Raw genomic sequence first — 13,028 nt, forward strand, 5'->3', positions numbered from 1 at the left:
GTGTTGTCAATAGGGTGAAAGTTATACATGAGTACAATGAACAGAGTATAAGTAGGTGCTCACCAGACCTCAAAGCTCAGTCCCTTCATATTCATCGTTGATCTCCAGGCCTTAAAGAAATTTAAGATTGCCTACCCCTAGGAACTACTGTATGCTGACGACCTCGTTCTCAGTGGAATTTGTAGTAGAATTAGAAAATTCTAGGTGTAGATGCAAAACCTGGAATCAAGGGATCTTAAAAGTTAACTTAGCAAAGACCAAAGTTATAGTAAACAAGAGAGCAGATAGAATTCTTGTCAGGCCTAGCTTAATATGTAAGAAAGGTGTAAGCAGAAATTCCATAGAGTGTACTTGGTGCAAGCTATGGATACACAAAGGGTGCAGAAGAATCACAAGAAAGTTTAGAGAAAGTAGTGTTTGTATGTGAAAGATGCAAAGAACAATGAGCACTAGGGATACACAGGAAACTGATTTTCTCAAATGCTCTGGAGCTCCCTAGATGTAGTAGTTTCTGTTACCTAATGGACCTAATTAGCAGTGGAGGAGGATGTTCTGAAAGTATAGTTGCTAGAATAAAAATAGGATGGAGAAAGTTTGAAGTGCTATTACTGCTGTCATTCTTCACTTCAACACAAGACACTGGCAATCAGCAATCCTTCAGTTCAGAATATTCAATATTTCTTCACATGAGTTCCCTACACACAAGGAAATAAAGGTTTTGAAATGAAATGCGTTTCAGTGGGAGGAAATACTTTCCATTGGAGAGTGCCATTACAAAATATTTTATCAAGCATCTACCAAAAGTGAAGCAGTGAAAAAACATCTATAAAAATATCCTGGAAAAAATTCAGTTGTTTGCAATGCTGAAAAGAATATTTTTAATTGAAGTAAAATTTTTCTAACTGAAACAAGATACTGCTATTTTTTTTTAATATATTTAAAAAAATATTTTTGCGTTCTTATCCCATTTTTTCGTGTTCCTTTTTATATACATATGGCGAGATATATATATATATATATATATATATATATATATATATATATATATATATATATATATAGATATATATATATATATATATACATACACACACACACACATGCTTTTACACATATGTATATGCTGGTGGCACGTTAGAAAATCATTCGAGCGTGGTCAGTTGCCAGTGCCAGCCTGGATTGGCTTCCCTGCAGGTAGCACATAGAGAAACAGCCTTTTGAGCTTGGTTGTTGCCAGAACTTGCCAGTCAGGCAGTTCTGGCAACAACCAAGCTCAAAAGGTGTTTTTATGTGCTACCTGCAGGGAGCCAATCCGGTGGCACTGGCAATGACCACGCTCGAATGCTGCTTTTCACATGCCGGTAAGGCGATGCTGGTAATGATCGTGCTCGAATGGTGCTTTTCATGTATCACCGGCACAGGAGCCAATCCGTGGCCTTGGCAACGATCACTCTTGGATGTGCTTTTAACGTTCCGCTGGCACGAGTGCCAATCAGGCAGCACTGTCATCGGCCACTTCAACGATTTTGGTTTGTTTACACTTGCCACAATAGGTCTTTGCAAGCAAAGTTCATTGTCCAATGGATGAGGGGTACTCGTAAGTGGGCTGGTTACATTCCACGTTCAGATGTGCTTTTAACGTTCCACAGGCAAGATTGTCAATCAGGCAGTACTTTTGTCGGCCATGTCAGCAATTTTGATTTCATTTGCTTCAATAGGTCTTCACAAGCAAGGTTTATCGTCCAATGAGGGGTATTCATAAATGGGCTGGTTACACCCACTGGCATAGGCCACGGGTGATGGTCTCACTTGACTTGTCGGGTCTTCTCAAGCACAGCATATCTCCAAAGTCGCGGTCACTAGTCATTGCCTCGGTAACGCCCAGTGTTCGAAGGTTGTGCTTCACCACCTCATCCCAGGTTTTCCTGCGTCCAATCAATATTATATACATTTTCTAAGTAGGGTAATAATCATAAACAATTTATTCAGTAATAAAAGTATAAAATTTTCTTCTATAATAAAAGCAAAATTCTGTCTGTCTGGGACCCCTGTATCTCAGTCTACATAGACATATGCTTTTTTTGGAATCAGGATGATGGTGGGATTGAAAATCTGCCCTTCATTTGGTTCTTGGACATCTAGCATTGGGATCTGATTTAAAAGCATTTGGGTTACTATTTCTAGCAGGTAAAGCTTGGCTGATTCACGCCAACTTCATTGGCGTATGTCACATGACATTAGAGATCAAGGGGGAGATAAATGACATTAGCTTCGTTAATTTTACGTCGAGATAAGAACTTTGGGACAAATTGGCCAACAGTTGGAATTCAACTTAGAATAATTGCATTACAAAATTTACTCTCATCCATCCTTAACCTCTGATCAAACACCACCGGAGCATATAGTCCTAGTCGTATTACAGTCATGCTATTAGCTCCGTTTAGTTTTGGGCTGCAGGCCCAATTAACCTTCCGCAGGAGCTCGCTTAAAAGTCTGCACGGAGTACGGTTTTTAAGATAGTTTTGAATAGAAAATTAATTTTACCAACGCAATCGCAGTCTATGTATCTCTACAAAATTTCATTAATTTTCTTTTTGCATGAAGCTAAGTCTAGGTGAGGCAGTAAACTGTAGTTATGCCAGAATGCGAGTCCTTGCCTTTACAACTAGAATTATTGTAATCCCATTACCTTTTATCTGGAATATAACACGTATGTATATGGTACATATATAATACAAAACCACACTAAAAACATAAATCCAAAGCCAGGAGAAAAAAAATAGAAAAAGAAGAACAATTGTGGAAAATGGGGAAAAATACCCATCAATTCAACTTCAAATACCACAAATGGTCGCACACTAATGGCATTACCACGGGCAATGGAGAAGCCAATCACCCTCACGGACACCACCTGACAACTATTCGCTGTTAGTGACCCAGTCCCCCTCCAAACGGCACAAAAGCCACAGGCTGAAAGAAATAGTGGTAGAGTTTTACCAATTGAGTTGGTCAAAAGTTACCAAAATAGTTCAGTAGACTGCAGCCATGCTGGAGTACTACCTTGCCATGTATTTTACCGAAACGCTAAGTTACGGGGATGTAAACTGACACCATTGTCAAGCAGTGGTGTTGGGACAAATGGGTTTTTTTTCAGTTTCCGTCTACCAAATCCACTTGCAAGAAATTGGTTGACTCAGCTATAGTAAAAAGCAATGAACCCAAAGGCTTCTTATAAACAACAAACAGAACCACCACGCAATGAGACTGAACCCAGTGACATGTAGTTGGGAAGCAAACATCTTCCCACACAGCCATCATGCTAGCTCCACACGAGGGGCATATTTTTGGGGTATTTAAAAGTCCATGTCTCTTAAGCCAATTAATACTATTTTCTGTTGTAGCGGTGGCGATGGCAATATCGCGGTGATTAATTCCAACTTTGGATTACGCGTGGTGGTGGTGGTCATTGGTGGTGCTGATTGCTGTATGTGATTTGTTTTTAAAAACAATAATGAATTATGCATAAATATATTTATTTATAAAGTTTAAACTGAATTTCATTTGTTTAAATTCTACGAGGGAGAGACAGACAGACAGATAGCTAGCTGCGGCCAAGTCAGTAGCCAAAGAAACAGATTTCAACTCAAACCAGCAGTAACATTCCTTGTTTGGATTTTTCTACTTTCATTTCTGACAGCTAATACCATGACAGTGCCTATCAGACTTCAAAAATGTAAGTCGACGTGGTGCCCCAGCATAGCCGCAGTCCAACAAGTAAAACAAAAGAATATTCACATTTAACAGTGGTTTTTCGCGATATAAATATTATCTAAAATTATTTACCGGCGGAATTCTGCTTTACGCATGTCATATAACCCCGAATAACATTATTGTTTTTAATTTTCAGAAACTTTTTGTGAATTTGTATTCTACGCACGGGAATTCACACAACTAAGAAAAAAAGTTTTAAAAAATTTTCAAAATTAATAAAATTTTGGTTAAATTTTCGAATATTTTTTTAAGCGCAGTCTAAAATACGGATAGTCCGAATTTTTAACTTAAATCCCAGCAAAAGACCATTAAATGTGTCAACGAGGAGAAAAATGGGTAATTATTCCACCACATCGTACTTCGTTTTGGGGACCCCCAAAAGGGTTTTGCAGCATATTAGGATGTCACAGGAATTCATTCAACGAAAAAAGAAAAAATTACCGAAAAATGTTGAGTAACATCAATAGATCAGACTGTTAAACAAATGAGGAGTGTATTTACCTGCAGTATGTTTCAATGAATGAAAAGGTGAAAGTCTTCCATTCTGCTTGGACAGCAAGCTGCGTTTAGGTGTTGGGAAGATGCCAAAAGACAACGTATTCCCACAGAATTATGGTAACGGAATGAATGACAAAGAAGTTTTAAAAGACGCTGGCAGTATAAGAAACTGACCGCAGTGAATGTGTATATGTATGTATATATATATATATATATCTACCCGATATATGCAAGATAATACACGCTTTAGAGTGAACGTCCGGTAACGCATGAACAATGACCTCCTTTTTGATTGGTCCTGTCCGGAGAGAAGTCTCCATGACCGGAGTATAGTTTGTGCGCATGCGTCAAAGCAAAGTTGTAGTGGTGGAGGGGGAGTGTTAATTTTTTTTTAATTTCTACTTTGCAAATAGTGTTTGTTCAAACGTATCTGCAACCAGCTAGGCTATTTGTGTGTGATATAAGCCATTCAAAATTTTTGGCGGAATTCTGATTTAAGCATCCCATATAAACCCTCCTTGTAACTTATTTTATTTTCGAAATTTTCAGAAAATTCTTGCGAATTTATGTTCTACACACAGGAATTCATACGACTATGCAAGAAAAAAAAAAAAGAGAAAAATTGTATTGAAAAGGTTGCAAGACGCATCGAAAATTTTAGGAAAATAAAAATAAGTGGAAATTTTACCGGTGAGTGTGTTAAATAATAAGGCACAAAAAGAAAATAACTCTCTCAAGACATAACATATATATATATATATCCCACCACCGCTTGACTACCGGTGTTGGTGTTTACGTTCCTGTAACTTAAGTCCTGTAGAATAAGTACTAAGCTTAAAATTTAAAATGAATCCAGGGGCCAATTCGTTCGGCTAAAATTCTTTATGGCGGTGCCCCAGTATTACTTAAATACCATACATTTTGATATGACTTATGTATGAACAATTCGGTAACAGTATCCTGAAGGAAAATTGGGAGCTGCCTTAATAAGCGAAATGAAAATGTAAAGGAGGAAGAATAAGCATGTTTCACTGAAACAAGACAGAATAAAAGAAAGAATATCTATCTATATACATATATATACACACACACACACACATATATATATATATATATATATATATATATATATATATATATGCTGCCTCGGCATAGCGACTTTTGGCTGAAGCGTATAAGAAAATACGCACGCAAATCTATTCCCGTCTGCTTCCTGTCACCTTTAATTTCATTTGCTTTCCACTTCCGCCATTTCTTCACTGTATTTTTATTTTCATATAAATTGTGTATCCTACCCCAAGATTTCCATTTTACCTCTTCTCGTTACAACTTATTTGCACCTTCAAGAACTTTCTCTCCATAATATTTACACAGCTAACCGTACTGCAAGATGGAAATACTAAAACGAAAGACTATTAATGAACCATAACTAATGACGGTAAATAACTTTGAACGAATTTAACAAAAATGTGTATTAAATGTGGATTGTTGTGTGATTTTCAGCTGGAGTTACAACAAGACCTTAATATATATGAACGATAATCTCCTGCATAAAAGCATATTTTATCACCAATACCAAATTTGATCAGTGCTTCCCGCCAATTATGCAACATGAAATCAATTCATTTTTGACAAACTAATAATGATTAAGGTTATTGTATATGCTTTATATATATCATGGCTATATTTGCTATGATAATTTAATATCACACGCTTTTAATTAAATACCATACATTCTGCTGTGAGTTATGTATAAATAGTTCGGTGATGGAAGCATGAATGAAAATTACATCTGTATGGTATTTAATTAATGGGCGAAGTGAAAATGTGAAGACCGAAGATTAAGAGGTGGACATTGGAATTAGACACTGAGGGAAAATGGCTGTAACATTTTTATTGTTTAATTTTGGCGATTTTCGTTTTCGATAATGTGTTCTATATGTCACGGTCATGCGATTCCCCCTAAAAAAAATTTTGGACCCCCACCCCTACACCCCCCACTTGATATGCTAGAAATAACAGCTAAACGCGGACAATCCAAATCTTGCATTGGTCCAGATGGACTATATGTAATCTGAACCTTTCCCCCCCTTATTTATTTTTTTACGGCATCCCACGTTTTAGGCGATGGAGATTCCGATTCTGAAAAAAAAATTGTTTGAAAAATTTCAATTCCCCCTTCACCAAGCAGGCTATTTACATGCTAGAAATAACAGCCAAATCTGGTTAGGGTTAGGTTTACCCGAACCCTAACTCTAAACCTAACCCCGTTTGCCAAAGCGCATTTTTTCCTTCATATTTATTTACATATAGTCCATCTGGACCAATGCAAGATTTGGATTGTCCGCGTTTAGCTGTTATTTCTAGCATATCAAGTTTCGTGGTGGGGACTCCACATATGATCCTTTTTCTGTTTCAATATAAATGTAAGCCGTTCATTTTCACATCTAAGTTGCGAGAAGGCTATTCGTACGACCTGAACATGTAGAACACAATGTCAAACATGAAAATCGCCCCCCCCCCCCCCCCCCGTGTGTGAGGGAGGGGGTGGTCCAAAATTTTTTTTAGGGGGAATCGCATGACCGTGACATATAGAACACATTATCGAAAACGAAAATCGTCAAAATTAAAAAATTAAAAAGTTACAGCCATTTTCCCTCAGTGTCTAATTCCAATGTCCACCGATTAAGAATATTGTTTCACTCTAGGTCAACCCAGATCGAGCAAATAGATCTGTCATCGAAGGTGTTCCAGCTGTAACTATTACGTTTTCTTTATTTTTTAGATTACACCATTCTCGAACCATTCTCTGCTTTATCGGCTAAACAACTTAACCTATAGAACTACGGCCCACGAGATTTTTCTGAATGGTACACCTAACAAAAAGTTGGCATGTTGATGAGCCATGTCCCATGCAACCCGCTTCTTGATAACGGTTACCCAAATTGACAAACGGAAAGTTATACTTTTTTGTTTCTGTACCCCATGAAAGTGAAAATATTTACCTTGTTAAAGGTATTTCCTTGCAAAAGAAAGTCCAATAGAGTGCCGGCTAGCTACTACAAAACATGCAGTGTAACGTTGTCATTGGAATCCAAACCATCACATTCTAAAAGTGTATCCAATGTAAGTGAATAATTAAGAACATATATTAGATACAATCACTGGCGGAGTTTCGGATCAGGACACCCACATATGTTGGACTTACTCCGTTTTCAGAGGGATTTTCCCAATTTCTTTTTTTTTTTTTTCACCCGCCTCCTTTTCTGGTCCGATTTTGGCCAATATTTTATTTTTTTTTACATCACGCACTAAAAAACGATGGGAGAAACTTTTTCATAAAAAAAAAAAATGCCGAAAATATTTTTAGACGAAGAGGTATGATGATTTAAGGAGGATTTAACTGTTGTTTCTTGCACGTCCAATGACCACTTGCCTTCCTCATTTCTTTGTCACTCTGACATGTATTGATGTATTTCAATCAATATTCTTGTCCCCATAAATACATTTTATGGAATGATGATGCGGATGGGTTTGTTTAGTCCCAGGGAGGTATACTGCTGGGATTTGAACAAAAACAAAAAAAAAATGTATTTCAAATCTCCCCCCCCCCCCCCCCGAACCAAGTGAGACCGTGTTTGTAAGAAAAACATATATACTATCAGAAAGTATGCTATTAAAATAAATGCACTTTTTTACATACCTTTTTCTAAATGATTGGAAATATACCAGCAATGACCTTAATGTTTATATTTTTAAATTATAAACACAAATCAAAGGGGACGGAGTTCGAAAAGATAAATTTTCAGCATATTTTTTGTTAATGTTTTTCTTAGACATATATACTCGCTTGGTGCTAGGGAGGAGAAGAAACAAGGAAGCTACCAGGTGGTCGTGGGATGTGCTAGAAACACCAGCTAAATCTCCCTTAAATCACTCACATTTTCATCTGAAAATATAAAATGTTTTCAATTTTTTTCTTTTTTTTTTTTTTTACTGAAACAGCTCATTTTCAAGTGCATAGTGCAAAAAAAAAAAAAGTTACAAAATTTTCCAAAATGTTTTTTCATAAAGGTATGGGTGGTGGGGAATGAAAATGTCTCCATCAAAGCTGAGAAAATCCAACTTATGTGGGTGTCCTAATCTGAAACTCTGCCCAATCACTTTTCTGCAGAATTATGTATGGCCTTCATCATATTTGATGTTTTTTATCCTGATGGGTCTTGGAAATGAAGCGCCATAAAAGTGACTGGCAAAGTTTTATTGTATTGATAGTTATTTTACAATAGTAGCTATGACTGTTTCACAGAAAAAGGAAAGGCCACAGAATTGTGAAGCAAAATGTTAAAAATTGAATCTTTTGAGTGGGGAAAAATAATTCAGAATTGTAATGAAATACAGGAAATGCTAAAAATTATGAAGGAAAAACCAATGCAAAAGATGGTCAACTTTTTCCATATTGCATATTACTCTGTAAAGTTGTTGATGTACATAGTCAAGTATTCATTTAAGAACACTAAAACACCTGTCTTCATTTATAGTTCATTAATATGATTACAGTTTCATAATATGTAATTACAATTTTCTGTATATTTAATAAAATTTCTTTAACATGGCCTTATTAGATTATTATTAATCTTCAAATAACTCCTGCACTCGACCAGTTAGATTCATTGTTCTTTAAACTTTGTCATAATTTCTGTCAGCCTACTCCCTCGCTTTCAACATGCGTGCATTATTAAAATGATGATTTAAAGTGCTTCAACAATTTAGCATCTATTTTCAGCATATTTTCAGCATATAGCCATGGTACCCTCTGTATTTTGTACTATAATAAATCTCTATATATGAATTCACCTTAATAGGTCTATTTTATATGCTGGTCACTAATAAAATTTTTAACAATTTTATCTTTTATTATTATATTTGACTATACTCTTTTTATATATTTCAGGATATCTGATGTTATCGAGATGGCATATTGAAAACTAAAGAATGACATTAGCAAGGATACAAGGGATCTTGCTTGTTTGTATAACTTAAGTTCTATCACTGAAGTATTTCTTGTGAATTGAGTAATTTCCAATATTGACTGCACCTGTATAACTTCTGTATTATTTCTGTGATAATGTCAAGATTAAGTTGAAGAAGAAAAAAACAATTCCTTACAGCTGAGACCTCTTTGGAATCTCACAAAATTTACAACTGAAGAAAATATGCACTTTGTGGATAATATTTAAAGAAATATTTCTGTGAAAATCCAAGAAGAATTGTAGCTTTTCTATTTTGTGAACAAAATTTTATATTATGAGGAAGAAACTTGGTAAGAGTCCAATTCCTAATGAAAGACAATGTGCTAAGAAAGATGTCTCCTATCAAACAAAAAGGATATCATATGAGTGTGACACTTGTGGGAAGTCTTTTAAAATAAAAAGATATTTAATTCAACATAAATCTATTCACACGGATTCAGAAGTGTATGAGCATGAAATCTGCAGTAAAAAGTTCTCTACAAATGAAAATTTATCTGAACACAAATATATTCATACAAGTGAGAAACCATATCACTGTGATATATGTGATAAAATGTTCACTCTAAAACGTCATTTAACTAAACACAAACGTATTCACTTGAATTTGAGACAAAACCAGTGTGATATTTGTGGTAAAACTTTATCTGTAAATAGCAGTTTATCTAAACACAAACGAACTCACACAGGAGAAAAACCATATTGCTGTGATATTTGTGGTAAAGAATTCCTTCAAAATGGAAATTTATTGATCCATAGACGCAGTCACACAGGAGAGAAGCCATACCATTGTAATATTTGCGGTCAAACTTTCTCTGTTAATAGTTCTTTATCAAGACACAAACGTACTCATACAGGAGAGAAACCATATTGTTGTGGTATTTGTGGCAAAACATTCCCTGCAAATAGTTCTTTATTTACACACAAACAAATTCACTTGGACACAAAACCATACCGTTGTGAAATATGTGGTAAAGCTTTTTCTATTAATTATTCTTTATCTACACATAAACGTATTCATACAGGAGAGAAACCATACCAATGTGATATCTGTGGTAAAACATTTACAGTTAGTAGTAGTTTATCCACACACAAACGTATTCACACAGGAGAGAAACCATATCATTGTAATATCTGTGATAAAAAATTCTCTGATGGTAGTTCTTTATCGTTACATAAACTTAATCACACAGGAGAGAAACCATTTCACTGTGATATTTGCGGCAAAGCTTTTCCTAAAAATAGTAATTTGTTGAGCCATACACGTATTCACACAGGGGAGAAACCATATCATTGTGATATCTGTGGAAAAGCATTCTCTGTAAATAATAATTTAATGAATCATAGGCGTGTTCATACAGGAGAAAAACCATATCATTGTGTCGTATGTGGTAAAAATTTCTCTACTAACGATTGTTTATCTAACCACAAACATATTCACACAGGAGAAAAACCATATCACTGTGATATCTGTGGTAAAGTGTTCTCCAATAAGAGTTATTTTCGGTGCCATAAACTTATTCATACAGGAGAAAAACTTTACCATTGTGATATATGTGGTAAAAAGTTCTCTACAAGTCAGTATTTGTATAATCACAGACGTATTCATACAGGGTCTAAGCAGTACCATTGTGATATTTGTGGTAATGCATTCTTTCGAAATAGTCATTTATTGAGGCATAAACGTACTCATACTGGTGAAAAACCATACCAGTGTGATCTGTGTGGTAAAGCTTTTGCCATAAATGGTCATTTAACTCAACACAAACGTATTCATACAAGAGAGAAACCATATGACTGTGAGATATGCGGTATGACATTTGCTCGAAGTTCTACTTTATTGAAACATAGACGCATTCATACAGGAGAAAAACCATACCATTGTGATATCTGTGGTAAGACTTTTTCTGATAAGGATTCTGTATCCAGACACAAACGTATCCACACAGAAGGAAAGCAATATCATTGTGATATTTGTGATAAAATATTTTGTGGTAGTAATTCATTTTCCTTGCATAAACTTAATCACACAGGAGAGAAACCATACTATTGTGATATTTGTGGTAAAGCATTTCCTAAAAATAATAATTTGTTGAAACACAAACGTGTTCACACAGGTGAGAAACCTCACCAATGTGATATCTGTGGTAAGACTTTCTCTCAAAAGAGTAACTTAGTGACCCATAAACGTATTCATACTGGAGAAAAGCCATACCGTTGTGATACATGTGGTAAAAATTTCTCTCTGAAAGGTAACTTATTGAACCATAGACGTGTTCACATCGATTAGAAATCTAACGTCTTATATATATATATATATATAATATAAATCTATATATATGTATATTTAAAAAAAAATTTTCAAGTTTTTTTTTAGTTTCTTTTCAAATTAAAAAAAGATCTTATTCATCTTCCACACTTACAAACACCTACATACATTACATGCACTCCCCCATATAATACATACACATCTACTGCATGCATAAACCCTTCACACATACACACGCAGACATACAAACTCATACACATACATCGTCACATGCATATATACACACATACCCACACACAGCATCACCAACGTACTGATACACTTATCACCTCGCCTCTCACATGCACACACATTCTCACACTCTCATACATACACACAGCAACATTCTTCACCTCACTTCTCACCACTGAATTGAATGCCTGCCATTAACCTGCTCATCAACAACACTACTTTATGCATACATAACTCACATAAACAAACACAAGCACACACTGGCCATCTCTGCACTCTCCTGTCCCCTAAAAAACAGCTTTTCTATCTCTCTCCACTTCCGGTCACTTTAACCATGTAATCACAAACAGGCTGTTCCTGGACTTTTCCTTTCTCCTTTTTCTGATGGAGAGCGTTGCTCAAAACAAAAAATAAAAAACAAAAAAACATTCATTTTTTCCACCTTTACTGAGCATCAAGTTTATACATTTTAATATAAACATCCTCTTGTTGTTTTGTTATCTTTAATATTTATTAATGTTCAGTTCTTATGTTCAGTTTGACTGTATATACTGAGCCTCAAAGAGGTGACCCTTGGCAATATGCCATGCTTGAGAAGAAGACCCATCAAGCCAAATGAAATCGTAGTCATGACAGACACTGGGATCACGCAACTGGCATATAAAAGCAGCCATTACACTCTTGGAGTGGTTAGCGTTAGGAAGGGTATCCAACTGTAGAAACCATGCCAAATCAGACTGGAGTTTGGTGCTACCTCTAGCTTGCCACCTCTGGTCACATTGTCCAACCCATACCAGCATGGACAACGGATCTTAAATGATGGTAATTGTATATGAATGTCTATAATATCTGTAAAAGTTTTCAAAAAACTCCAAATCTTTGCTAAATTTGTAGGTAAAATATTGTCATATTAACCCTTGAGTATGATCCAAATATTCTTCCTGTTCTGTTCAAACTGGCTAGGTCTGGCCTCTCATGCCTATCCTACAATGCTATTCTAAAAATAAACAGTCACATCATTGAAATCTTGAAGCTACAAGATAAAGCATGATTAATTTTATACAATGTGAATAAATAAGCAATATTTTTGACAGTAATCTGTATACTGAAAGGTTAATGAATAAATAGGCATAAATGCACATACAGATAAATTGTATCTTAGTTGTAGTCCTTCAGTAAGTCATAATATGATTACTATGTGTGGCTTCACTTAAATTTATTTTTGAAAA

At 35.4% G+C, this 13,028-nt stretch overlaps 2 protein-coding genes across 5 annotated transcripts in view; one reads left to right on the forward strand and one right to left on the reverse strand.

Annotated features, from left to right (window-relative positions):
- Positions 1–4,618, reverse strand: part of LOC106877891 (recQ-mediated genome instability protein 2) — a 34,809-nt gene extending 30,191 nt beyond the window's left edge. Inside the window, exon 1 of the mRNA XM_052970154.2 lies at positions 4,273–4,618. The gene's annotated coding sequence lies outside the window, so the exon portion shown is untranslated. The remainder of the gene's footprint in view (positions 1–4,272) is intronic.
- Positions 4,619–4,808: 190 nt separating this feature from the next.
- On the forward strand, positions 4,809–12,513 carry LOC106878497 (uncharacterized). 4 transcript variants are annotated; one of them, XM_014927722.3, is made up of 4 exons: positions 4,809–4,959; positions 5,644–5,707; positions 7,055–7,395; positions 9,224–12,513. In XM_014927722.3, exon 4 carries the CDS (start codon positions 9,577–9,579, stop codon positions 11,587–11,589), a length of 2,013 nt encoding a protein of 670 aa, XP_014783208.2. In that variant the 5' UTR covers positions 4,809–4,959; positions 5,644–5,707; positions 7,055–7,395; positions 9,224–9,576; the 3' UTR covers positions 11,590–12,513. The 4 variants fall into 4 exon arrangements, with proteins under 4 accessions (XP_014783208.2, XP_089212758.1, XP_052826113.2 ...); XM_089356632.1 differs by lacking the exon at positions 7,055–7,395; XM_052970153.2 differs by lacking the exon at positions 5,644–5,707.
- The last annotated feature ends 515 nt before the right edge of the window (positions 12,514–13,028 follow it).

Source organism: Octopus bimaculoides, chromosome 8 (assembly GCF_046866305.1).
Source record: "Octopus bimaculoides isolate indiv1 chromosome 8, ASM4686630v1, whole genome shotgun sequence".
In the NCBI taxonomy this organism is placed as follows: domain Eukaryota; kingdom Metazoa; phylum Mollusca; class Cephalopoda; order Octopoda; family Octopodidae; genus Octopus; species Octopus bimaculoides.